General features: G+C 36.2%; 1 protein-coding gene across 1 annotated transcript; it reads right to left on the minus strand.

Annotated features, from left to right (window-relative positions):
- Window positions 1–13: 13 nt before the first annotated feature.
- On the minus strand, window positions 14–27,467 carry LOC140146435 (glutathione synthetase-like). Its single transcript, XM_072168283.1, has 11 exons — window positions 27,335–27,467; window positions 20,053–20,377; window positions 18,976–19,051; window positions 17,705–17,844; window positions 11,289–11,405; window positions 10,284–10,448; window positions 8,866–8,935; window positions 7,469–7,660; window positions 5,767–5,848; window positions 4,260–4,449; window positions 14–3,428 (listed from the first exon to the last, which is right to left on the minus strand). The coding sequence occupies exons 2-11, from the start codon at window positions 20,322–20,324 to the stop codon at window positions 3,305–3,307; spliced, it is 1,428 nt and encodes a 475-aa protein (XP_072024384.1). The 5' UTR covers window positions 20,325–20,377; window positions 27,335–27,467; the 3' UTR covers window positions 14–3,304.
- Window positions 27,468–27,690: the final 223 nt, after the last annotated feature.

Raw genomic sequence — 27,690 nt, forward strand, 5'->3', positions numbered from 1 at the left:
TTCTGGGCACTGTAACCCTTAAATGGAACTTAATCATGCTGCATGCCTCAATTTTCTCCATTTTGCTGGTTATGCGGTTACATAGGCAGGTAGTGACATCTAGCTCCTGTAAAAAAAGTAAACATACTTATGAGACCATTTTTGCACCATAGTGTACATAAGGACCAGTGATTGCACGGACAAAATTTCATTGATATAGCTCTTTCACTTCTGGGCGATTTCTAAAACTTTTGATACCCCCTCGTATGTCCAAATAAGGCCAGAGAGGTTGGACTGCATTCTTATGGCGATTTATTGCATTACACACATGCAATTTACCCCTTTAGACAAACATTGGGTTACAGTTGAGTTAAAATCCATGCACCCACCTATAGAAGACATGGTCTTAATCTTTCACACAGGGAGTGTGAATTTCAAACAGTTACCTGAATGGGTGAATCCATTTCCAATTTACACCCCTGTGTGGGAGATTAAGGTCATGTCTTCCACAGGGGGTGTATGGATAACAACTGGAATAGCCCATTTATTTGAGCCATACAGGATGGATTGAAGTTTATTATAAATAATGGCCTTTAATTCTTGGTGAGGTAGTGCTGCAATAGTTGCTTATAATATTATGTGGCTTATATGGTGCCTTTTAATTGTATTTTATATTAATGTTATTATCAATATAATTATAATAATTATAATAATTATATCTTAACTTTTATAATTTTTATAAATTTGTGTAAGTGGAAGAAAGTCATTAAACTAAAAATAAAAATGAAGTTGATGTCATTGTTGCATACTTTTATCAATCAGCGTTGCCCAAATATTTTACCACACTGTAGGAGTAGACACAGGGTCAGGATGTCACCCAAATCACAACAAAGTTGCGATATTCCATTGAAACCTGTAGTTTAAAGGGGTATTTCATGATTTTAGCATCATCCATGCAAAAAGATCATTTCCAAAATTTCAGATGATTCGGACATTAAATTCACGAGTTACGCATGATTACATATATAACAGCGTCCCATAGTTTTGTGATACAAATTTGATGATATTTGTCAAATGACTGAATCTGCAAGGAAGCTAATACACACGATCATGATGTAGTCCCTGGTTTCATCAAATATTTTAATTTATTTTATTAATTATTTCATCTTAATCAGTAAGATGCACTTTCCAGGAAAAATGTTAATTTCTTTTGGGAACAAACCAAAGTTTGATGATGCCCTACAAACAAAATAGTTGGGGTGGAGAGGGTCAACAAGCCTGATTATGGTTGTAGAAAAACTAATCAAAATATCGGTCAAAAGTTGAGCCTGCGTTTCATGGATGGAGGGGTCAGCCTTCTAATGCAAGTACTTTTGTTTCATTGATAGAATGTCAATATTAATGACTCATCCTTCACTTTTATTTATAAATATAGGCCCTATATATTTTTTTTACAGTTAAATTAAATATTTATAGCATTATAGACTTAAACCCATCACAAGTCTCAAATCCACTGGGCTATTCAAATTGAAATCCATACACCCCCTATGGAAATCTGCACTCTCTGCATGGGAGATTAAGGCAAAAGTACACAACATAAAATTGTGGTTGATTTACACAACTGAATTACAAAATATCATTTTTTATACCTAAACTGCAAGTATCGCATCAAGTAACTTTTCTTCCAAATTTGTCTCAGAATTTCATGATTTTATGGCAAAAAACTAAAAAGAAAAAAATTAAATTGCCGTTTCAGCTGACATAGATGCACTAAGAAAAACGAACGTGCATGGCAGCTTTGAGACACAACATTTTCTTTAGCCTACGAAAATGGGACATATACAAAACTTTGCAATCAAGTATGCCAGGGACTTACAGATACTAACAGCAGTAAACTCAGTAAATTGAGCAAGGAATTGTAATAACTCATTTTCCAAAATTTCCAGCAATATTGTGAATTTCGGGGGGGGGGCAAAATTGACACAAAAAGTGAACATTTTTGTAATTTTGGGTTTTTACTGCAACAGTTCTGACTGATACCACCATTGAGTGGATCAGATTGTGTCACAGATAACAAAGTGGCTATAGAATGTGTTTTGATTTGATTTTGAAATCAGGAGTAGGCACTTTGGTCTATATAATTGCCCACTGGTTCCAACCATTTTACATTCAAGTTAACATACACAATATGCAATAAATCAAATCATGCCTGATAAATAACAAAAGCCAATTCGGCATTCAATTGGCAATGCATTGTGGGACAGCTGAACTCTGACCTATTGGGAAAATTGCTTTTATTATTCTTTATATATTTATTATTGTAATAATGGTATCATTAAAATATAATATAATTAATTTGTGAGATGATAATATTTTTTTTGAATATTTTTTATTACAGTAAGACAATTTAAAATAATTTTTTGTAGGCACATAAAAAACCCAGATAGGTCAGAGTTCAACTGTACCAAAATTTGCCAAAACCGTCCCATAATGCATTATGGGACGGTTTCTTAATGTTTTATTGTTCTTCGGCATATCTCTTTTATTGTTCTCTGGCATCAGGAGCCACCTACTATGTTGAAGATATGCCCTGTCGAAAATAAATAAGGCTTGCTATGTCCAAAATGAAATACTGTTCGCTGTGCCAAATATGAAGTATGGTCACACACACACTGTCCTTCACCTTGGAGGATAGTCTTTTGATCATGTAGTACTGCATAGATTTTAGTTATCAGAATGCTTCATGTGACCACTCGGACAGACAACTGTCCTCAAATTCCTGCAATTATATCAGAATTTCTTCACGACTGGATGACACAAACAATCTCGCATCAGTCGCATATGTGACCTCAATTGATAGCATAACAGGAAGGTTATTTCCCTTATAAATTAAATCATTTATTGTGTGTCATATACGATGTATACACAGAGATGAATCAAGAGGAATTCAGACTCTCTGCTATCTGTGTTCAGACATGGAGGAAAATTTGAGGGTATTCTTGTTTTGTCGGGAATGTTTATCAGAGCTAATGCTGCTTCTGCCCGACACTCACAGACCTAAACACACTGATTGTGTAAAGAGAGCTCATTTTATTATATTATTAAATTTAATACAGATTATTTTTGTGTATTTCTGCATGTTTTTGAAAAAGTAAAACCTGAATAACCCATTTTTCTTCATGGCTGACGGTACAGGACAGCATAGAGAGTCTGTATTCTCCCTATCTATTTCTATGGTCATATGAGGTAGGGCCACCCTCATTCTTCATTATTGATGGTACAGGGCAGCATAGAGAGTCCGTATTCTCCCCATCTATTTCTATGGTCATACAAGGTAGGGACTATCCATTGCCGATGCTCCAGCTCCGATTCCTCCCTCATTCTTCATGATATTCTTGGTTCGTAACAGATGATCTGAGGCTTTATTGATTGCTACTTGGTCCTCCTTGCTGTATGAAAAAACAAAAACAAAAAACAAAAACAAAAAAACTTTGATTATAAAATTTGACATATTCTGATACAACCATGCCAAATGAGTCACAATTGACAATCAATCAAGCAATCAATTATCGATCAATCAATCAACAAACCAATCAATCAATCAATCAATCAAAAACCCAATGGGGTACTCAAATATTTTTAGTAGGTTGCCCAGATTAAAAAAATGTGGGCTCCAAACCGGAGTTTAGGGACATAAAATGGAGTCTCCGGAACTAAAAAATGGGGATTTGTTCAGTGCTCTTTTTGGCAAAAATTCAAAACATTTCTAAACAATAAATTCTTGAAGGTAATTTGATTTGAAGGTAATTTGTGTGTATTTGGAGAAAAATGTAGCCAAAATATTGAAGGCACTTGCAGAAAAGTTGCATCTCTGACTATAGAGTATGGATTTATAATTCCCAGTGGCATTTGTTTTTGTTACATATTTATCATAAATATATATGTATAGAATATGAAGAGCACGATTCTGCCACAATGGTGCAAAAAAAAAAAGAGTGTATGCAATAAACCAACCGGAACAGTATAACAATTGAAATGGCAGCCATGCTGGAGGGCAATTCTAAGATAACTTAAAATGACAGAGGGACAGGTCTCTAGATCGATTCCACAACCATTCATACCTATCATACGTTATATTGTATTATCATGCAAATTTTCCTGTGGTACTTTATGGAGGACAGAATTTTATTTAAATGAGGATGACTCTGTCATGAGTGATGTCGTATTGCATACCCTCTATACTTTTATTATCTTCCTAATTGGAAATCTCAATTTCTTACCATACTAGAACACCAAATATGCCCAACTCGCTGACCATATCCTGCATATCAACTAGCAATCCTCTTCGAAGCTCATAGTTCTTGACCACTGTAGGCATGATGCGTTCCATCAAGATGTACCCTGACCGCTCCTGCTGACCAGCTAATTCCTCTAATTTGGCCCGCACATCATCTCCATAAATATTGTTACCTAGAAATGCAAAACAATCAAGAGATTAACTAATTGATGTACATGTTCTAGGGATGTCAACGTTTACATGTCATACATTTAACAGACCGCAAATCATTAACTGTTTAAACCTTGTAACTTTGAGCCATTTTTTAATGTCAACTATGAATGATCCAAGCATTTGGCTCCAGGTCCAGGGACACTCCAAAACCAAAAAAAAAAACTTATCTATATGTCACTAGCAAATCTTTCATTAATATTAGCCCGTGGGTATTAAAAATAATTTTGAAAACAAAGTGTGATGGAGCACAGTGAAATGAGAAACTCAAGCAACACTAAGGATCTGCAACACATAGGCCTACAAAAGAACTATTTCAGTTGAAATCCATACACCCTCTATGGAAGACATGACCTTAATTTCACAGGGGGTGTAGATTTCAAATGGAGTCACTCATTCAGGTAATATCATTTAGAATTCATGGAAGATTAAGGACACCCACAGGGTATGGATTTCAACTGGAAGAGTCCAATCGAAGGCATTCTGAATACCCATTGCACCATGTACTCTAGGGTAAAAGCAAGGGTTTGGTAAATTTGGTAATGACCAAAGCTCATTTTCACTTGAGATCTGCTTAGGTGTTACTTTGTTCGTTTCCAGCTAGAGGCAGCCATCATATCCCCGGTGGGTTCAGTCTTCACTGACAATGTGAACGCATGATGGTTCCAATTAGGGGTACTTTTCAAGAAATGTCCGCGGAATTTTTGAGGACAAAATTGTTTGCGATTGTCCAAATTAGGGGTGTTTTGGAGCAAAATTGTCCTTGAAATGGAAAATAGGGTGTATTTCTAGGACTTTCGTCCGCGTTTTACCGCTACAGTTTTCGTTATTGTCCTCATTTCCCTGTGAAATAGGGGGAAAATTCAAAAGCGTCCTTGAAATGGTAAAAATACAGGTATTTATTTCGGAAAAATGTCCTTGATTCCTCGTAATAAGGGGGTGAAATGAAAATGCGTCCTCAAAATGATAAAAATAGGGGAGGTATTAGGGGGCAAGTTTTCCTTGATTTCGTGCTAAATAGGGGGTAAAATTGCTGCAAATGTCCTTGATTCCCCGTGAAATAGGGGTCATTTTCAAATCCTGGAACGGTCATACGTCCTACCTTTAAATACAAACTGAACCCACCGGGATCATATCACTCAATGTGTCCCCAGGAATGTGTCACTGTGTGCCAAGTGTAACACGCGTGCCAGGGGTTGCCTATGGTGTCATCATTAAACAAGAAAATAAAAGTTTCACTTGGATTAAAACAATGTTTTTCATTAGCTATTCCAACTTACCTCCTCCCTCCCTTTGTGGTTTCATGACATAGCTTTGTGGGTTTGCAATTCCCATAGCAGCAGTTTTATCTCCTTCTTCTGTCTGCAAATATGAACAAAACAAAACAATCCATCATTGGAACTATTGCTTATTTTTGTTTCTATACATAGACCATGATATTATTTCTATGTAGTATTCTGTTCACTGAACTGAAAGCAAAGCACCCCACCAAAGGACTGAACACTCTTACGGTTCATTTGTCCATAGCCAATTACAATTAATATCACAACACCCTAGAAGTTGTAAGCATGTGTGTAAATGCACTTCAGAAAAGCATCCTTAACGAGGACAACCATTGTGTCTTCAAAATGACCGTTAACAAGGATAATGGTTTGCTAACCATACCCTTAACCAGGACAAAGTTACAAGTGGATTAAAATCCAACCCTTAGCAAGGATGCATGATCACATTTGAAGAAAAAAAAACATTGTCCTATTATAGATATTGTTTTAGAGATATTTTTTAGTCAATTGTAACTAGAAATAACATTGTTGTTGCAAATGATCTTGTCTCATTTAAAGAACTTGATGAAACCGAGGTTTGTGATATAATCATGAGTTGTGCAAACAAATCTTGCTCCCTTGATTATATGACAACTTGGATGGTAAGAGAGTATATTGATATTGTTATTCCTCATATAACTTGTATTGTAAACAATTCTCTGACTACTGGTATTTTTCCACATAATCTCAAACAAGCTATGATGACTCCCATCATCAAGAAAGTCACCCTTGACTGGAACGACCTCCAAAATTAGCCTGTTTCCAGTACGTATCAATTTCATTGGCAAGGTTATCGAGAAGGCTGTGATTAAGCAGGTTAGCAAGCATTTGGAAGAGAATAATCTTGATGAAACTCTCCAGTCAGCATACAAAAACAAACACAGTACTGAGACCGCATTATTGCAGGTAAAAAATGACATTGATCGGGCACTTGACAATAACCATGCAGCCTTCTTGATCATGCTTGACTTATCTGCTGCCTTTGATACCATTGATCATAACATTCTTTTTTATCGTTTTGAACATGACTTTTTGTATGAGTGGCCCCCTGGTCATGATCCAAAAAACAATTTTGGTGCATATGGCTCTATTGGGCAGTAAAGATGATATCACATTTTGCTCCTTTCAAATCGTAAACCACAAACACTTTCTGTTTGACAGGAATTTGTTTTTGGTGACATATCTTGTTACAGATTCATGCTGCTATGCATCACTTCATCAAACTGTTTCATCTTCTTTCCTGAAGTTGCTACTGTTGGCAGTGCTAGTCGCTGGTTGAAAATATTCAGTAAGAAATAGTTCACCTCATCTCTATTCATGCCACATGGTGTTTCTCCTGCCATCTGATCCAAACTGTATGATATTAGCGCCCTCCCAGCCGATGACATGGCTGTTTTGCGCAATGTGGTTTGTAATAGCCGATTTATTTATTTTTGCAAACACCATGAATATACAAATATTTTTGACCAGGTTCTAGTGCCGTAAACAGCAGCAAACTTTAGGGAAGAAGAAGAAGCAAGGTTGCCAGTCTGATGAAGTACTACATATAGCAGCATGAAACTGTAACAAATATGTCACCAATAATGGATTTGATAGTATGAATTTCCATCAAAAAGATTCAATTGACAATCCAGGTGAACCAAATACAACAAACACTTACTAAATCTAATGAATACTGTCCTGCAAAAGTTGACCTCACATTGGCAATCATTTCCGGGTCTTTGAGGTACCTCTCCACTGCTCCTGGCCGTGATAATTCTTGCTGTATTTTCTTGGTACCGGCTAGATGCCAGCTTATTGACGGACATACTGCTGCTAGTGATTGCTCAGCCATAATCTTGAACTTCCACTCCTGGATGAACAATTCAATTCAATTCAATTCAAGAAACATTTATTTCACAACTTCAAAAATACATAGTATAAATGACAAATGCCATAATTTTCAAACCAATTACATACAAAGCAAAGTAGTGAATCTGATCACAGGCCCTCTGATGACAGTCAAATGCGATCATGTAAGAACAAACAACCTATTAAAAGGCAAGAGACATGACAAGAGTGGGTCTGAGACAAGATTAAGAGGGGCATCAATAATAAACCTAAAATAAAGTTGTGGGGCAACACGCGGGGAGCAAGCTCGTGGGTGCCGGTTGCCGGCAAACAGTACAAACGAAAATACAAATACAAACAGGACAAGACAAGACATTACAAAAAAATAAGATGTGAAAAGGAGTCAAAGAATAATTACTGGTAAACCAGTTTAGAAAGCAAATTGCTCTTAAAATGATGTTTTAAAGGAACAGAAAATTAAAAGGAATAGGATTGTATATAATCAATGACAGAATTAAAAGGCACAGTTTGTTTTTTTAGTGTTGTGATGATCAAGTTTCTGAACAGCATGCCTTATGGTTAATTTTCCACCTTCAAATGTGACACGATCTGGTCCATGGGGGGCCAAAGGAGGTATTTTTGAAAAGTGAGTTACTGTAATTAATTATTACATTATACATACAATAGGCTATCATTTACTGGAAACACCAAAGATTTAGCATACTTGGTTATAAAGTTATGAAGTTTTTTGATGTCTATTTTCTTATGTATTTTATTGTTTTTTTACTCCATACTAGCAGATCACTCGTCTTTCGCAGTTCGTTAATGCATAGAGTTTGGACTTTATTTGTTAGTAGTTTTACTTGAAATCTTTGCATGATTGTTGTGGCCATGAAGATGAAATTGCTGAAGACATTAGTTAAGAATTAAGGGATCTGGAATGAGTGTTTCGACAGTATTTTTTGTGGGACATGAGAGCACATCAGACATATCAAATTGCATTCTGAATGTCTTTCTGATATCAAATAATTTTCATTTTTAAAATATAATACAAATTTTATGACAAATTATTAAAATTTGATATTTTCATGTTTGTAACAGTTACGTCCCCCGCCTTAAGTCTCCGCTATTCCCGGGTCCCGGGGGAAGGGACTCCAACTTACAGCCGCATTATGGTACAGGAGCATGAGTGTAGGTCAAAATCTGAGAGAATCAATGATAACATACCGTTTCTGATGTGAAGTGTGAGGGTACATATCCCATTCGGTAGTAGACAATTGCAACTTCCATTCCATCCCTAGAAAATCAACACAACAAATCAATGGATGCAGATTACACAACTGCTTTTTAAAACGTAAATTTGTTACTACAGTTTATCAAGTGACTGAAAACAAGTGATAATCGGATGCAATCAATTGAGGATTTCTGCTTTCCCTAGTTTTAATTTCTTTAGGAATTTTACAACAAAGTTGGAATATGAAATGCCACATCAAAATGTAATCTCTAACCTTAATTTGACTTTATACAATCACCAACTTGCCAAGTAACCAAGAAAAACATATATGAAGCCATCATTACCCTGCCATCGCATATCCCAGAAAAATAAAAACTTTTCCATTTGGCCCGCTATTATCGGTGGTGTGTAGCCCTACATATAATCAGTATTTTAGAGGGAACGTAGAGGCTTCCTGCTTCAAAAATACCATAAAAACTTGATAGTTAGCATATGTGTTTACTATCGAGTGCTTTTGAAAACATGAAATTGTACCAAAGTCCGGCACTTTACCAACTGAGCTAATGGGGTTGAGACACACATTTGCAGGTTTACTGGTTCGTATCAATGATTTGCTCCAAACCCTTTACATTTTTGTGGATGGGGCTCTTTATGTTTGCATGTTTTAAAAGTGCTCGATAGTAAGCACATAATGCTAACTATCGAGTTTTTACGGTAGGGAACTTACTTGGGGCAATTTGCTAGGCCTACTTTGTGTGAAACAGTCCACACAGAAGGTGCAACAGGGAATTTTGGTGCTCGGTTGCCTTTTTTCCTTCCACTTCTTTTAGTTAACCCAAACTCCTTGATTTCATATAGTATGTGATTCAACTTACCAAATCAGCTTTCTGTCATCTGAGAGCTACACATTCTTCCCCTGGTAGGCCTACAGCAGACTTCTTGTGATAACTTTAATTGTTTGTATGATTTCACTCCTTGATTAAGTAATATGGTATGTGATTCAACTTACACAATCAGCTTTCTGTCGTCTGTGACCTGCGCATTCTTCCCCTGCAAGACCTACAGCAGACTTCTTATGATAAATTTAATTGTTTGTATGATTTCACTCCATGATTAAGTAATATGGTATGTGATTCAACTTACACAATCAGCTTTCTGTCATCTGTGAGCTGCGCATTCTTCCCCTGCAAGACCTACAGCAGACTTCTTGTGATAACTTTAATTGTTTGTATGATTTCACTCCATGATTAAGTAATATGGTATGTGATTCAACTTACACAATCAGCTTTCTGTCATCTGTGAGCTGCGCATTCTTCCCCTGCAAGACCTACAGCAGACTTCTTATGATAAATTTAATTGTTTGTATGATTTCACTCCATGATTAAGTAATATGGTATGTGATTCAACTTACACAATCAGCTTTCTGTCATCTGTGAGCTGTGCATTCTTCCCCAGGTACAGCATACTTCTCATTATAACCTTTATTGCACAATTTAACTCCTTGATTTTATAAACATGATATATGTTGTCAAAGATATTTTTCTCTCCATCTTGGACAACAAATAATATTGCAGCACTGGAATAAAAACACAAAGAGTCAAAATTTCAAATATGAAAAGGTAACTGAATGTTTTTTGACACATTTTCTTACAAATAAATGCGTTTGAACACATTTTCTTTCAAATAAATAAAGATTGGCAAGCTTATAATAATATTATTTTGTAAATTAAATCAAATACTGGAACTAAAATTTGCAACTCACTTTGCTACGTTGCGTCCGAAAGCATCGGACTTCGTCAGGCATCTGATTGAAGATGTTGTGATGATGTCAGATGTTGTGACATCAGACATCTGATCAGATGCCTGACGAAATCCGATGCTTTCGGACGCAACGTAGCAAAGTGAGTTGCAAATTTTAGTTCCAGTATTTGATTTAATTTACAAAATAATGTTTTGAACTACTGGATGAATAATCTACACCAAGATACTTATAATAATATGTTAACAGTTCCTTTGCTACAGTGCATAAAATGCACCAACAGAAAAATCCACTTCTTGCTCACGGCATACCGTAAAATGGGGTAACTTTGGGCACTTTTCAGAGTTTTTAAACCACTGCTTCCAAACAAAACCAATTATATTTCTAATTATCTCTTTTTTATGACATTAGGGTTCCCTTCTACACCTTGAAGTTGAAAAAGATTTTTAATAATGTTGTAAAGGTGCCATAGGGGTTAAAAAATACTAAAATAAATGTATCGGTCCCGGGTATTTATTTTAGTATCTCTGCTGTACCAAGACAAGTAATTATTAGCCAGGCGATGTCGGTGTGCCATGTATGGGGACCAAAAAGTAAAATCAATTTGAACTGACAAATCAATGAAATGTATTTTGACTCGACATAAATGACACCTACTTTTGTTGTCCATAGAGCTCCCATGCCTTCACAAATCCTTTACACAGTCCATCTATACAGGAATTGTCTGGTAGCTGTTGACTACCATTAGGAATGCCATGTTCTTGCAGTACTTCCCTGAAATTATCAAGTAATATTAATAATTTAAAATATCAGACATGCACAATATTTTTCTAGTAATAGATCCTGCCGGCACTTTTTGGGGCACCCGCTACGGCGGGCACCTTATGTTTGTCATGACTTTGTAAAAAGCTTCTAATTTCGGTCTTGCTGGATTTACTTTGCAACTATTTTGCTTAAAAGTATGCCCAGCTTTGAAATAAAAACACAACTTACTTGGTTTTGATTTTGATTTAATTACTGTTTACTAATATGCATTGAATGCAAGTAACGTAGTTACAGCGGGAATGAACGCTTGATAAATGCCTTTATGTCTTTTAAAAACGCTTTTGAAGTAGGCCTATCGTGAAGGGCGACATGATTTGATTTGATGCGACATTGATCCAAAAAGCTGCTTTGTCGATCAAGGAACCAGGAACTTCATCGATATATGGTTTCTTATTTAAAAAAAAAAAGATGGTGTCTTATCCCTGGAAAATCTAGTGCGGTAGTTGCAACTGACATTTGTTGTACAATGTAAGTGTTATTTAAAACATTTACCTTTACAAAAATCCTTAAAATCCTGGCTTGTCATCTTTGTTTGAAATACAAAATTATTTGGTTAATAAAAACACCCAATACACCGTGACTTTTGTGTCGCTTAAGTATGTTAAACAGGTTCAAATGCTCTTAAAATATCCGCAGCGACTTTCCGTTAAATCAATAACTAGCAGTGTTGTAGTCAAGACCTCTATGTCCGAGACCGAGACCAAGACCTGCCCGTCCGAGATCGAGACCGAGACCAAACCTTCCGAGACCAAGACCACCCCTTCCGAGACCGAGACCTCTAAGTTCCGAGACCAAGACCGAGACCGAGACCTTGGTTTAATCCCGGGGGATACTCAAATTTGGTTTGGGTAATAGGGATACTGGTGTGCCGCTGAGAATTTGAAAGAGAACCCATCATTGTACTAACTTTCAAGAAATTTGGACCCTCAGTTTAACACTATTTGTCTTAATTTTTACAATTTTTCCTCCAAATTTTGAGAAAATTTCATAAATGTTGCCTACAGCGGAGGCAAAATTAGGCTATTGTGTAAAGGGCAAGTGTGTGAAGCAATTGAGCAATTTTACCATATTTGGGCCCAAAACACAGTGTTTTTCGTGCTGAAAAGAAGATGCACACTGCACAGGGCAACTATTTGTTCATCTATTATGCTTTTGTGGAGAATATTCCCCTTGTAAAAGTTTAGTGGGATCCTCGCTTCCGCCATCGGCCCACCTATGTTTAATCATGAACTGAAATTGGAAGCTCGCATACGAACATGCTCACTTATGATTCATTTATAACTTTTTACAACTTTATAAAATGATTTCTGGATCTTTATTCTTAACAATTTCTTCAACATTCATTGAAATTTAGGGTAAGGAATAAAAATAATGAACAACAATAGAAAATCATATCTTTTTCTTCATGTCTCGACAGGTCTCGACCAAAAAAACGTTAGAGACCGAGACTTTTGAGGTCCAAGACCGAGACTTTTGAGTTCCGAGACCAAGACCTTGACATCCGAGACCGAGACACTGCAAAACCAGGTCTTGAGATGGTCTCGAGACCGAGACCTACAACACTGATAACTAGGCATGCAATATTGAGACCTACAACACTGATAACTAGGCATGCAATATTGTCAGATATTACAACCGACAGATATCATGATATGGAAAACAATCCAAAAGAAGCAAACCTATATATATTCTAAATAAAATAATTCTGCTCCAACAACCCTCCACAACATGATTTCCTAACAATAGTAACCGAAATGGTAAGATCTTTATTCCTTTTTATTTGAAACCAACCCTTTTCCATCCCATGCAGTATGATTTTACACCTCTCTCACTGCAATAAATATGCTTTACTTTTCCTAATCTTTCTTTGCTTATAAATGTTACATATTATTGTTTTAAAGAAAAAATTGTATCCAAGCGGTTACATTTCAGCCCCGGGGGTGACACTTCAATATGAAATGGATCTAGGTGTAGGGCTGGCCAGTAAGAGGCATCCGGTGAGAGCAAAATATAACAAAATATGGGGTACGTCATTGCAAGCCTGAGAGCATGAGTTTTGTACATGTGTACAAAATATGGGATCATTGGGTGAGAGAGGGACCGTTTGGATCTAAATTAGGCTCTCATTGGATGAGAATACTTTAATGGGGTCTTTGAGTGAGAGGCAAAAGAAACCGCAAAAATCAGTAGACGACTCGTTGCTGTTCAGATGGAAATATTAGGGTCTAGGTCTAAAGGAAAAAATATAGGGTCTTTGGGTGACAGAGCATCTGCTGGTAATGGGGTCTTTTGGTGACAGCAATGGTGAAAAGGAGGGGGGGTCCTTGCCCTCTCCCCCCCCCCCCCCGGATTTCAGCACATCACATCATAGCTCGCATTGGGCGCCCCTTTCCTTTTTTAAAGGAATTTTTATTATAAACTATTTATCAGTGATTGGTTACAAAGAGGGCTATATTATTGTATTGAACCAGTCGTCAGAGATATGGTTATAATAGTCAGTAAGGTTGACAGGATTAAGCTTAAAATTGCTCAGAGATCTAAAAGCTCTATTTCGATTGGTTACTCAGATGATTATACCATGTAATTAACCAATTAGCGGCTCTGTAAGAAAGCTTGATTCCCTAAAGTGATACCCAAATTGCATGGAATAAAAATGGATAAAAATAATGTGAAATCCCTCTAAGTAGAGTCACAAAATGTGGATCACAGTGAAATCAAAATCTTAAAAAGTGTAAAAAATGTGGACTAAACGGAGTAACATCAAAATCCTGAAATTTGAGTACAAGCATGTAAGAATTGACTGCGGTCTGTAGATTTGTGGAAATCTTCATAAAAAAGTGTCACATATAATGGGCCTGAGTAACATTCAAATCTTCTCAGAAATTCCAACAAATGCCGACTGATCAGAGTAACATCGTAATAGCTAGTTCTTAAAAAGTGTCACATGAATTTGGACCAGAGTAACATCAAAATCTACTTAAAAGGGCATTTTGTGATCCACAGCCGCATCCCCCCACTTTTCTCAAAAAGCTGAGATTTTTATACCACTGGAACCTCTGGCTACATAATGTTTATGTACCAAATATTTCTTGCAGATTAATTCATTTAGCAAAAATATCAGCAAATTTGAATTTCGTTCTGGTATACCATAACGAAATAACAGTGGCCTATGGAGCAGTGTAACACACATAATCATGCATAACTCGCAAACGCAAAATCGGAAACAACTGAAATTTTGGGAATAATCTTTTTTCATGGATATCTACTAAAAAATGTCATACAAAGAGGATGCTAGGATCTTAAAAATCCTCCTTTAAAATGACATAAACGATATGTGGACCAGTAATATCAAAATCTTCTTAGTAGATGATATCGAAACTGGAGTCAAAATGATTAGAAATAATGTGAAAGTCCACAAATCCCCCGGCCCAAACTTGCATTACTGGATCAATGGAGTAAAAGAGAACCACTATAAATAAGGCCACAGAACAAAATTGCTGTTTTGCTTGTCCATAATGTCCATAAAAGAGCCTCTTTTTATAGATGGGTCATTCATTTCAGTCATGTTTTTCTTTTTATTATTTAATTTTTTTCTTCTTAAGTGTCCATCTTGCCAACATTCGTGCATTCTCACTTGGATCAGGAGCACAAACTGATGTTTCAATATAATACAGGGTGTCCCTGAAAGAACTGTATCGTTGGAAACATAATTGTTTGGGCATTTTAACGGCACAACTAAAAATAACTTACTTGGTGCGGTTGTGGAATAAATCAGCTATCACAAACTTTTTGAATTTTGACAATTGACCATACCGTTCTTGAAATATAAGAATTTTACAAAACTCCCTCATTTTCAAGCCTTTCCCCGGATTCAAATATCAATCAATGATCTATATAGTATAGTCAGAGTGCTAAGGCTACCTTGATTTAATAATTTGTCTCAAATGGCCCGTGTGCATTATAAAATCCCAATTTTTTCACATTATTCCCGCAGGATTGAGTAAATTCATTTTTTCCACTGTTTTATTTGTTTCCCCTATCCACCACACAAAAATCTGATGTCTGACATTGTCCAACTATTGGACGCAACAGCATCTCAGTACATGTTCATTATTTTGTATAATTTCACTCCCAACAAGTGATACACATTTCAAAATATAGCCAAACAAAGCAAATATTTCCTTTTTTGTTTCCTATTGTTTTGGAAACTCTTTAACTGTTCATATCTTTTGAATTGGTTGTCCAATTTGAATGGGGTTGTCTGCAAAATATAGCTTTGCAAATGCTTGTTACAATCCAATAAGAAACTAAAAATTGATTATGACCGCCTTCAGACTGATTTTGTTTGATCACACGGGTATATCTGATAGTGGCGAACATGAACTTCATGATTTAGCGACACAGAAAACAATTTTGTTTGAACTTCTTCATGTTGGCACTTTTTTTTTGAGGGACTAATTTAAGCTTTTTGATGAAAATAGTAAAAACAAAATTAACAAAAAAAAAAGAAATTCAGTCCGAATATCTCAAAAGCTTGGTCAAACGAGGACAAGCAAACAATATTTTTTGTGGCTTAATAGGATAGCATATTCCTTCTTACAGGTAAATTAAATCGTCCGTATTCCATAGTGGCGTATAGTGAGGCGCCCTGAATAAACAACTTTTCGAGAAAATCGGGTTTGAAGAAATGCCAATTTAAAATCGAGTTGTGTAAATCAGACATTCATTATATTTTGTAAATGATGTGAAATTTCTGTAGTAAACTAAATAGATTTTATTGTTATATATTTTTCAAAAGAAATAAATACATACTTTTGCTGGCAAACTGACAATAAAACTCTACGTCACTATGGAAAACGAACAAAACGCAATACCCTAACCTTTTTTTTCAGTATTCCATAGTGGCGTATCGACCATACGCCATTTTTTATACACATTTTATAATTATGAAATATCGGCAAAAATGAAAAACATCGTATTCCATAGTGGCGTATAGGTCCGATGCGTGTACGCCACTATGACATACGATGTTTTTCATTTTGCCGATATTTCATAATTATAAAATGTGTATAAAAAGTGGCGTATGGTCGATACGCCACTATGGAATACTGAAAAAAATGTCACTTTGTAACTATATACATTTAATTAATTAATTACTAATTAATTAGCTAATTATGACTGATGAGACTTAGAAAAATGAAAGAGAACATCATTAAAGACATATGTGCCAATTTTCAAAAAAATGACCAAAAATCACTATACGCCACTATGGAATACAGCCGACGAATTAGGTTAAATCTTGGCCCAGCTCAAACACTCGGAATGCTAGTGGCTCCACGATAAACATATGCGGACATAGGGCGGTACAGAAGATAGCATGCACATGCCTTGCATTGTGCGCACACTTAGTACGCTACATGGACACAACATGTACCGTATTCATTCCAATAAGCGCCCAGGGCGCTTAACAAAGTCATTTTGGGTGGGCGCTTATTTTTACATTGTTTTTAGTCATCAATCACCGTCTGAAAGTATTTAGTTACTCACAGTTAGTGCGCCCTCACAAAGCGTGTCTATATAATTATTAAAGTAAAACATCTTTGATACTGACAATGTTTTTGAGGGCGCACTATAACTGTAAGTAAAGATGGCCGCCGCCGGAAAATACGATTTTGAGTTAGAAAATCCTCAAACTTGGCCTTTTAAAGGCATTTGCAGGTGGTTATTGTGAAGAATTTTTAATATCTATACATCTGCCCACTATGAAATAGCGTCATAATTTAATTGGGGCATATTTTGGATACTTTTGATGCATGTAAATTCACTCGACAGGTAAGCTTACTGGAGGTATTTTGACAACATTGGATGGGCGGTTAATTATTTCATATTGTGTTTGTTGCAAAGTCGCTGGGTGGGCGCTTATTGGGGCATGGGTGGTTATTGGAACGAAAACGGTACTTTCAAGCTTGGCCAAGAATTACTTCATTTACCTGTAGTGGACATTTTATTTTGATACTACGTTAGAAATAAAATCATGTTACATTCATTATGGACCACAATGACCTCATCTTAATGGCATAGTTCAATAACCTGAAATAAACAATCATAGTGCAAAATTTGACCTCAAGTTGCAGAGTATGAGTTTTTGTACCCAAATTGTCATTGTCAAAGGTCATTCAATAAATGTGTAAATGTATTGGGGTAAAAGAAACTGTGCCCAGATAGATGATCATATTATTTCAACTCACCTGTGTAGTTGTGTTGTCTTCACACTCATTCCTGCTAAACTACTTGCCATAGTGTTGATTTCCACCTGCCGTAATTCAGCGGGTTTGTTGGGTTGGAAATGCAGCATATAATCAGATCGCAGAAGAGCTAGAGTCACAGGCTGTTATATTCAAAACAAATAAAATGCTAAATAAAATAAAGTAAAAATGGTTGACAAGAACAATGCATTTTGTTTATAAGGTTGCTTTTTGGCTTTTACTTTATATGTACTTTTTTTTAAAAAGAAGTTACTTGGCATAATGGCAACCATGGGATTGGAACCTTAGAGACTCCTCTGGTGCCATGCACAAGATCACTAATCTTTTGCTCTAGCCCCTCCAATGAACACATGCATACATGTACAATTGTACATACAGGGTTGTGAGAGGCAGGAGACCAAAAAAAAAGAGGAAAAGTACTAAAAAAAGCTGACAAAAATAGCATAAAATTGGGGTAGAAACACCAAATATGGGCTGAAAATAAAACAAACAAATTTGCATCACAGCACATCCTACATGATGCGAGGTATAAGGGGTTGTGCCACTAAAGGGTCCCTTTTTCGTGGGTCCCGATTTGAAAAAATTTGGTCAATAATTGTCAAATCAGCCATTTTGTGGGTAAAAAAATCAAACATGGGTCCCAATAAGTTGGTCAAAAACGCCTAATCGTCGTTTTTTTTAGGTAAAAAAATCCTAAACACAGGTAAGGGTTTCAGAGTTTCAGCAGCACACCCTTGTCAAAATGTTATTTGAGTACCCTACTCCCTATTTAAGAAAAATACAGCATTAATATTTGGGGATTCAAAAAATATTTTGTATTGCCAAATGAAATATAGCTAAATCCTAATCCTTAAAAACTAGCAATAAAAGTCAAATTTTAATATTTGGCCAATTTTTGGAAATAAGGCCAAAAAGACATGTTTCAATCTTATAACCAACTATTAAATTAAAGTAACACAAAGCACAATTTCACAGATTTTGAGTGCTCAGACTTATCCCAAGTCTTTGATTTTTGTGCCTCAATTGTCAGAAAACATGCCAAAAATACATGTTTTTGGCTCTTTTTCAAGAAATTAGTAAAATAGTGATTTTTTCTTTTATCTCCAGTTAGGATTTAAAATTAATGATTAGGATTGAGCTATGTATGTTTCATTTGGCAAAACTTGATAATATTTTTTTAAGCCCAAACAATTATTGCTATATTTCTCTGGAATTGGGAGCAGTCTTGAGCAAGAAAGCAAATCTTTACAAACCTTGTGGCAGCCTTCCTGCATAACCTGCTTGTAGATTTTAAACATCCGGCCTGTGAATTCATCAACTTCAATGGTACTGAAAAAAAAAAGCATTTACGGAGAGATATTTTTGCTGGGTCAATTTTTCACAATTTTAGGGCGATCCTTCATGTAATTATTTTGTGTAAGCTAATCCTAACCCTAATCATAACCCTAATCCTAGCCCTAACCCTAATCCCAACCCTAAACTAACCCTAAACTTAACCCTAACCCTAATTTCATGTAAAATTACATGAAGGAATAACCCAATTTTATCAATCCTGGATAGTTTAGTGGGTGTTTAATTCGCATTTCCAAATATATTCAAATTATGGGTAGCAAATATTTTTGCGGGGTTAAATATTTGTGGCTGCCTGTTTGACTGTGAAAATCGTGAAAACTAAAGCTCTGCGAACATTTTCCCCTATTTCAGTACTTACATACCTTGCTTATTTCAGGTGATTTTCCAAACCATCCAAAGATGTAGCCAGAGGTGTGCACCCCCCCCCACACACAAAAAAAATGCCAATTCGAATAAAAAGGTCCCCATTTTGCAAATTAATACAAGCAATCCAAGCTATAATATGACAACACTCTTCAAAAACCATTTTCTTGGCTAAAGAACCTTTTTTCTGTTAAAGAGTTCTTTCTGAATGGTTCCTGAAATGTTCTTTAAGCTTAAGGTTCTTCAAGAATTTTTGTTTGGTTATACAGAGAAACCCCGCTGGTTTTCCATGGGTTCTTTGCAGTTCAGTGGTTGTTGAGATAACTCTTCATATTTTAAGAAAGAAAATATCTCAAAACACTAGGAGCCACAACATACTCATCTATCAATGCCCCAATTCTTTAACCCCAGTACATTTAGTACATTCATTGCATGACCTTTGAAATTTTGAGTACAAAAACTCATACTCTGGAACTTGAGGTCAAATTTTGCACTATGATTGTTTAGTTGAGGTTATTGAACTCTGGCATTGGGATGAGGCCATTGTGGTCTATAGTGAAACATGTTGATGTCTATGGTACACGTCCACATAGAGCATTAATAAGCCGGCTCACCTTTTTAGTGCCGACGTCAAGAATTCATCATCTTCAGTAACCTTCCACATCAATTCATTGAAACCTGCCTGCACATACACCGCTTTCTGATAGAGATCTCTTGGAACAGGAGAAGGAAACAAAGTATGTGGCACGTATGTGACCTCATCTTGGCTATCTGTCAGGGCAACGATGGCGCCACTGGTTAAGGCCCTCATGTTGGAGAATTCAACCAGATGTTGAAGGTCCGCATCGCTCAGTGGAAGTTTTATTGCATCGTTATGTAGAGACATTTTGGGGTTAGTGTTGATCTTTCTTCTACTGCGTTATTATCAAGTTTTAATATCTGTGAGAAAATGAAATTGATAATATATTTAGTTTAGTACCAGTATCTAAAAATCTACCAATTCAAGAAGAGGTGAAACTGCAGAGTAAGGGGCTGTGCAATAATTATGAGTCCCGGGGAGGGTAAATTGGGGGGGGGATAATTTTTTTTGGGGGTAAGCAATTTTTGGCACACATTCATGGGGCGCCTTGTTAATAAAATGTCAAGGCTTAGGAAAACAGTACAAAAATGCTTAAATATTGCAATACATATTGAGACCATTTTCGCAAAAATTTGGCATGTGCAAAGGGGGGAGCAAAGATTATTTGGCAGGCCGAGAAGGGGGGAGGGCAAGTGATTTTTGGCGGGCTAAGGGGGGAGTGATTTTTGGCAGGCCATTTGGAAACTTTACACCCCCCCAAACTCATAATTGTTGCACAGCTCTAAAGGAATGCATGTATAGATAATATGCAGGTGAAGTTACAAGCAAAGTTACGGTACTGTCTTTTGTATGCACTGAGGGTCGATTGTTGTAACACCTGTGTCCATTATACAAATCATGCACACATCATTTGTGGCTATCACAGAGCTGAATTTAAGGTTTATTATCAGTTCTATGTGTCTATACCTAATTTATTTTTAGTAATTATTATTGAGCTTAAATGACTGGAAAGGACATTTTTTGCCAATATGTTGCTAAAAATCCATGCATAATTGTCCAGGGTACTTTGGGGGTACTACACCCATTGCATTTTTTTGCATTTTGTGAAGAAATGAGAAAAAAAATTGGACAAAGTGGTATGCAAAATGAAGGGGCAAATCTTCTTGTTCTATTGGTGGCATCGGTATCAATGTAGCTTACATGCTTTTAAAGGTAGAAGCCCAAAGGTGGTACATCACTGATGTTTTAAATACACTTCATTTTGGAAAGCTTACTATCAACGGATTTCGTCAAAATTTTGGATATGTGTTGCTAACACATAAGGGAAATAATGTTGATATGTAAAATGGGAATAAGTGGGTCCTGATTTCTTTTATGACTTTGTGAACTTGGTGCTCCACACCTATCAAAAAACAAACTGGTTAAAATGTTTCTCTTTTCAATGTTGAGCTACGGTATATTTTGTATTTTTAACTTGCAACATTATTTCACTGAAACTTAATTAAGCCATAGGTAACAGGTTACCACAACCACACTACAGCAATGTTGCAAAAAAAATGTATTTCTTGTCACCTATAACACCATATTAGGTAGTTTTCCGTAAGCTTCACTTTTGTGATTTTGGTAACTATTTTATATTTATTTGTCCAATCCATCTCAACTAGGCAATCTAAACTGTACTCACCATTTACATCCCAAGGTATTTTAGTATATCCACCTCAGACCTTTTCAATATATATCCAGTAAAAGACAGAATATCAAAATTGATGCCTCATTATGATATCACAGACTATCACATGTATTCAAAATGGTTGCCTAAATTTGACCTGAACCAAGTGACCTGTAACCTGACCTATGATGACCTGTAGTCTTTTTAAATCTCTTTTCCTAACAACACATTATAGAAGGCACATAGTATTAAATTGACTATGCCTCTATTGTGAAGAGTTTATTTAATTTATACAGTGTTATTTAGCATGCATCGCTGAATAAATTTTCTAAATATAGTATAACAAAGGATTTAATGTATTCTATTCATGTACTCTACTTGAACATGTTGAATAGACACATCTGAATTACTAGGATATGTACAGTAAACAAAAAATATATGGCCATGCGTTATGAGTTGGGGTTTCATAGGCTAAAGCCCGGACATTTGCGCAGAATTTGTTGCATAAATGTTGAATTATTTAATTACTGTAGATACCTACATAGGTAAATTATATACCAAATTAAAGCTCTTAGTGAGTGCTTCAAATTGGTACCTTAACTTTTGATTACATATACTTCAAAAGTTATAGCAGCTTAACGAAAAAAATGCCAGGGTGGAGTCGGCCCATAATATGCTGGCCCATAATATGCACTTTTGTGTTAATGTTTGCTCCAGCTTATTTACATGTTGATTCTGATTTTTTTTTTTGCCCAAAATAAGTAAAATGGCCTAATTAATAGTATGACAAGCCAGAATACTATTAGGTATTCTGAATGTGTAATCATCTGAGTCTTAGGGTTTTAATTAAATTAATCAGCCAGGGTGGAGTCGGCTAACAATATGCCTGCTCGAGAAATGCGGGCTCAGGATATGGTCTTTTCCGGTGAATTTTGCGAAAACTTATCAGGATTGCGCATTTCTGATTTGATATACATTGTCAAATTTAAATAAATATAAGATACAAACATAACCTCTACACATGTACATGGTCTTGGTAAAAAAAAATTCAATGGGGGGGGGGGGTCCAGCTATTTCGAGTTTTTCGAGGGGCAAAGACAAAAAAAATCCTGGTGGCCATCATTTTGACCATGTATTACTGTGATAATTGTGTAAAAAATGTACACTATGGTACACTACATTTAAGCCCAAAATTGCCCAAAAAAGCCCAAAGGTGAAAATTTGTGTTTACCAGCTAAAAGGACCATTATTTTCAATTTTACACTAGGGAGGGGGTGAAATTTTCTTTGGGGAGGGAGTTGGTTTTTGGGGTGTGTGAAATTTTCTTCTGGGGGGTTGAGTTAGCTAACCAACTCATTTGGGGGGCTCAACCCCCCTAACTCCCTTGGTATTCACACAATTTCAAAGGACTACATGTATTTAAAGTCAACTTCAATGTTCATCATTTGATTAAATGTATTAATTAGCACTGACTTTATCTCAGTTTTTGCGATTCTTTGTACCGGTACCTGTACCTTATTCTATCATTAAGTAATTTTGTACAAGAAACTTTCCCAGGAGGCAGTCATTCCAAAAGAAACTGTTCTGTATGTTGGGATTGAGTTGCAAACATACCGGTAGATCTGCAATTAACTACAAAGCAACTTATTATTTTGAATCCTGTTGATGACTGTGATATCACATGCAACTTATGTAACTTCAAACTTCATATTATGGACAAGAAATTTTAAAATATAGAAGGTGAATAACTTGTTGTACTGTTGAATTTATGTACATGGCATTCTTGTACTTAGAAAAGTTAATTTTTCAAGACAGAACATGATTTGTTAATTTCATCAAATTCTGCTGTTTTTGAATGGCGCGTTTTAACCCTTGCGCAATTTGAACACCGTAACAGGTAGCATAGTAAAACTATATGTTTTCTGAAAGCATTTGATGTGAGGAATGCAAAAATGAAGTATGTTTTGATGTAGGGTAACTTAAGGCATGTTGAAAATAGGACAACTTGATCTGTGGAAATTATTTTAAAAAATTTCACTTTTTAACTTCATATAAATGACGTCATTGGGGCTCGAGCAAACTGGCATATGAAAATATTGAGAGAGAAAAAATCAGGACTCAGCGGGGATTGAATGAGAGAGTTATCATGGGGACTTAAGTTGAGATTGCCCGAGTACCGACTGTGAACTCAGGTAGGACAGTGGTAAAGCACTGGACCGGTAATCCAGCGTTCGGGGTTCAATCCCGCTGAGTCCTGATTTTTCTCTCTCAATATTTTCATATGCCAGTTTGCTCGAGCCCCAATCACGTCATTTAAATTATAATTTCTCGGGCTTGCATCGTTTATTTCCGATCCTCGCATATATTAATTTGTGTTTCGCATTGTCTTACGCCCTGCCAGGGTGAAGTATATAGGCCACCTCCTTCTTCATTATTTAATTCATATATATTTCTTAGTACTACCCCTACATCAGAAATAACTGCATTTTTGGATTCATCATGAAATTTCCTTTCAGAATATGTATACTTTCCCTATAGTAGCATGTACATGTACTGCGATAATTAATTCTAAACGAAAAATGGTGCGATTTCCCAAAAATATGCAATGTCCGTCAAAAATCCCCCAACTCAAAACGCATGGCCATATAGATACTAAATTGGTTTATGTAATATTTTATAAGTTCAGGTGGTGATGAACATATTTATGTACTTCATAAATTTGCAACAAAAAAAAGAAGAGGGGTACTGATGAAAATCATGGTATTAGGCCAATGAAAGTCAATTCTTTGTTTCCTGTTACACAATTTTTCATGACTGTGTAGGTGACCATTTCATTTTTCATTATTTCAAACCATTTCATTATTGCATCTGTTACAGGTGTAAACCAATAACTACCCATGTAAACATGTGATAAATCACTGTTTGTAGTTTACAGATGTAGTTTACAACCACATGAAGGTGATTTTTTTTAACGGGAAACAAGGAATCGACCTTCATTAGCCTTATACCCCTTTAACTCCAAAGCCTATATTTTGGCCCAATTTTAGTTCACAGACCCACAAAAATGTTACAATTTCAGTTCATCAAATCAAGCCTGCATATTTTGTCCAAAAATCAATTCTCAGTTTTCCACACTGCCCCCCCCCACCAAATTTATTTTGAGTGCCCCCCCCCCCCCCCGGTTAATCTCTTTAAAATTAGCAAACTTTGCTCTGAAGAGGCAGGCAAGTCATATCAAAATTTATTATAAAATTCACAAAGAATTATTTTCATGGGTAACATGAAAATTGGCAATGATTGAGTGACTGAAGTAGTTATACATGTATGTATAATAGTTCCTTGCTATTCACACAGTATCTAAGATCGTCATGATTGTCATGATTGTGACTGTGAGCATCAGCATGCCATAATCTGAATCTGAATCTGATAGGTACTCTCAACACCTCCTTCGGAGGTCAGGCGAGAGGATGTAGAGGGGTGCTTTCGGTTACTTATTCTCGTTGGGTGCTTTCTTCCTGGCTGAAGATGTGCTCAGCCACGGCTGTCTTGAATTGTGTAGATGGTTTAATGTCCACTAGTTGTTGCGGTAGGTTGTTCCAACTCTTGGTTGTGAGTGGGAAATATGAGTTCATGTATTGATCAGTTCTTCCTGTTAGTCTACTGTAAGATTGATTATGGCTGAGGCGTGAAGATTTGCAGCGTTTGGACCGGCTGCACGAATTGTGCCGGATGGCTACCTGATTGTTGACAATTTTATGAAACATAGATACACATGCTACTTTCCTCCGCAGGTGGAGTGGTTTCCAGTCTAGTTTCTTCAGCATGGTGGTAACGCTGCTGGTACGTCTGTAATCACTGAATACGAATCTTGCTCCTCTTCTCTGGATGGTTTCAATTTTATCAGTCAACTCTTTGGTATGAGGATTCCACACTGTTGAGCAATATTCTAAGTGGGGACGGACCAGTGTCTGGAAAGCTTTTGATCTTAAATTCACAAGCAAACTTCTGTACAAATTCAACTTATGCAAATGAATCAACCACAGCTCATTATAACCCAATGACATCACCAGCTCAAATTACATCCCATTGAAATACATGTAACTGATGTAAGTGGAACCAACATTACTCAAATTTCAAGGCCTTTTTGTAAAAAATTACAAGTTTTTCAGAGATTTTCAAAGTTTTTCTACGGAAGTTAAAGGTTTATTCAAGCTACTTGTGTAGAAAGTACAAGTGGAGACAGTCAAATGTTGATGGACAAACATAATATGCATGAGCATTTTCATAGTCCAGAACAAATTTTCTTGAAAATCCATGCACCTGATTGGTCAGTTCAGTGCATGGGGTTGTAATGTGAGCAGCTCTGTGTGTACTGTTGGTTGGTGGTTTCCCAACTGTGCAATTGAACATCATGGTGGTGGTACCTGGTGTGTTCTCTTAATTATTTGTACAGTGCCAATGGTGCAAGTTTGATTGTGTTAATTGCTTGGACAAGATCTCAGGTTCCTTTTGATGAAACCGAGAACCCTACTAGACTTAGCGGTAATCTTGTTGATATGATTATTCCACTTAAGGTCTTCAGATAATCGATGCATCATCTAGGTATGCTAGGTGAATTCAAATTTGCCATCAAACTGCATCATTTTATATATCAAATTAAAGCCCTTGAGTAAACAAAGCCAAAACTGAAATTTGAAAACCTTTTTTTCATAGCACTTTCCGTAGCAAAGTTACATCTTGTCAAAGATTGACTTTCATCAAAAGATTCAGCTAGTAAAATTCCCCAAAACAGCATTTCGGGGGTGTTTCTAGATCTTAGTCTCATTATGATAGCAGCTTTTTTAATGGAACTGCTATCAAAATCCCTCTAAAATTCCATGTGCGATTGTCTTATCACCATAAAAAATCATATATTTTAGGTATGACAGGGAAACCTCAGTTAACACATTTGCTAGTCAGTCAAAATGGCCTAAACCGGCAATACAAATTTACATTGAAATTTAAAAGAAGCTTTTTAAGAAGGAAACCTTCCTAAATATGTTGTCTATACTTCACTTGACCCAAATATATGATTTTTTTGGTGATGAGAGACTCGCACATGGAATTTCAGAGAGATTTTGATAGCAGTTCCATTAAAAAAGGTGCTATCGTCATGAGACTAAGATCTAGAAACGCCCCCGTAATGCTGTTTTGGGGAATTTTGCCAGCAGAATCTTTTTGACAAGATGTAACTTTGCTACGGAAAGTGCTATGACAAAAAAGGTTTTCAGTGTTGGCTTTCTTTACTCAAGGGATTTAATTTGATATATAAAATGATGCAGTTTGATGGCAAATTTGAATTCACCTGGCATACCTATATATTTGGGTCAAGTGAAGTATAGAAAACATATTTATGTAGGTTTCCTTCTTCGGCCAGTTGTTTTAAATTTCTATGTAAATATGCATTGACATTTTCGGCGAATTTGGCTGACTAGCAAATGTGTTAACTAAGGTTTGCCTGGGATACCTACTGATCATCACTGATCTGATCATGGCATCCTCATCATCATGCTGAGAGAGCTCGAGAGGTAAGCTTAAAACTTACTTAATTTTCATAATTTTATTGTGACAATCATCATTCAAGTTATCATGTCAGTGACACACCTACCTTTCAGGTTTGTAGCTTCGATACAGTGTGGTACAGTGCATCTAAATCTGCACAGTCATTGTTTTGTTACACTTCATTCATGCATTGATTAAAATAAACAAACGACCTTTCACGCATCACCAACGAGAACTACCAATAGTGTTGAGCGATAATTGGTATCCACCCACCCACTTCCGATGTCAATCAATTAGAAAAAGCATGGGCATATTGACAATTGTTATCACGTGTATTTAGTCTTTTACACAGACTTGTTACAATGTTGTGGTGTGTGTGGTCGTGGCCCATACACGAATGCGAGATCCAATGACATGTGAGCAAGTCTATGGATCACGTAAACACAGTCAGTTGTGAAATGG

This window comes from Amphiura filiformis, chromosome 2 (assembly GCF_039555335.1).
Source record: "Amphiura filiformis chromosome 2, Afil_fr2py, whole genome shotgun sequence".
NCBI lineage: Eukaryota > Metazoa > Echinodermata > Ophiuroidea > Amphilepidida > Amphiuridae > Amphiura > Amphiura filiformis.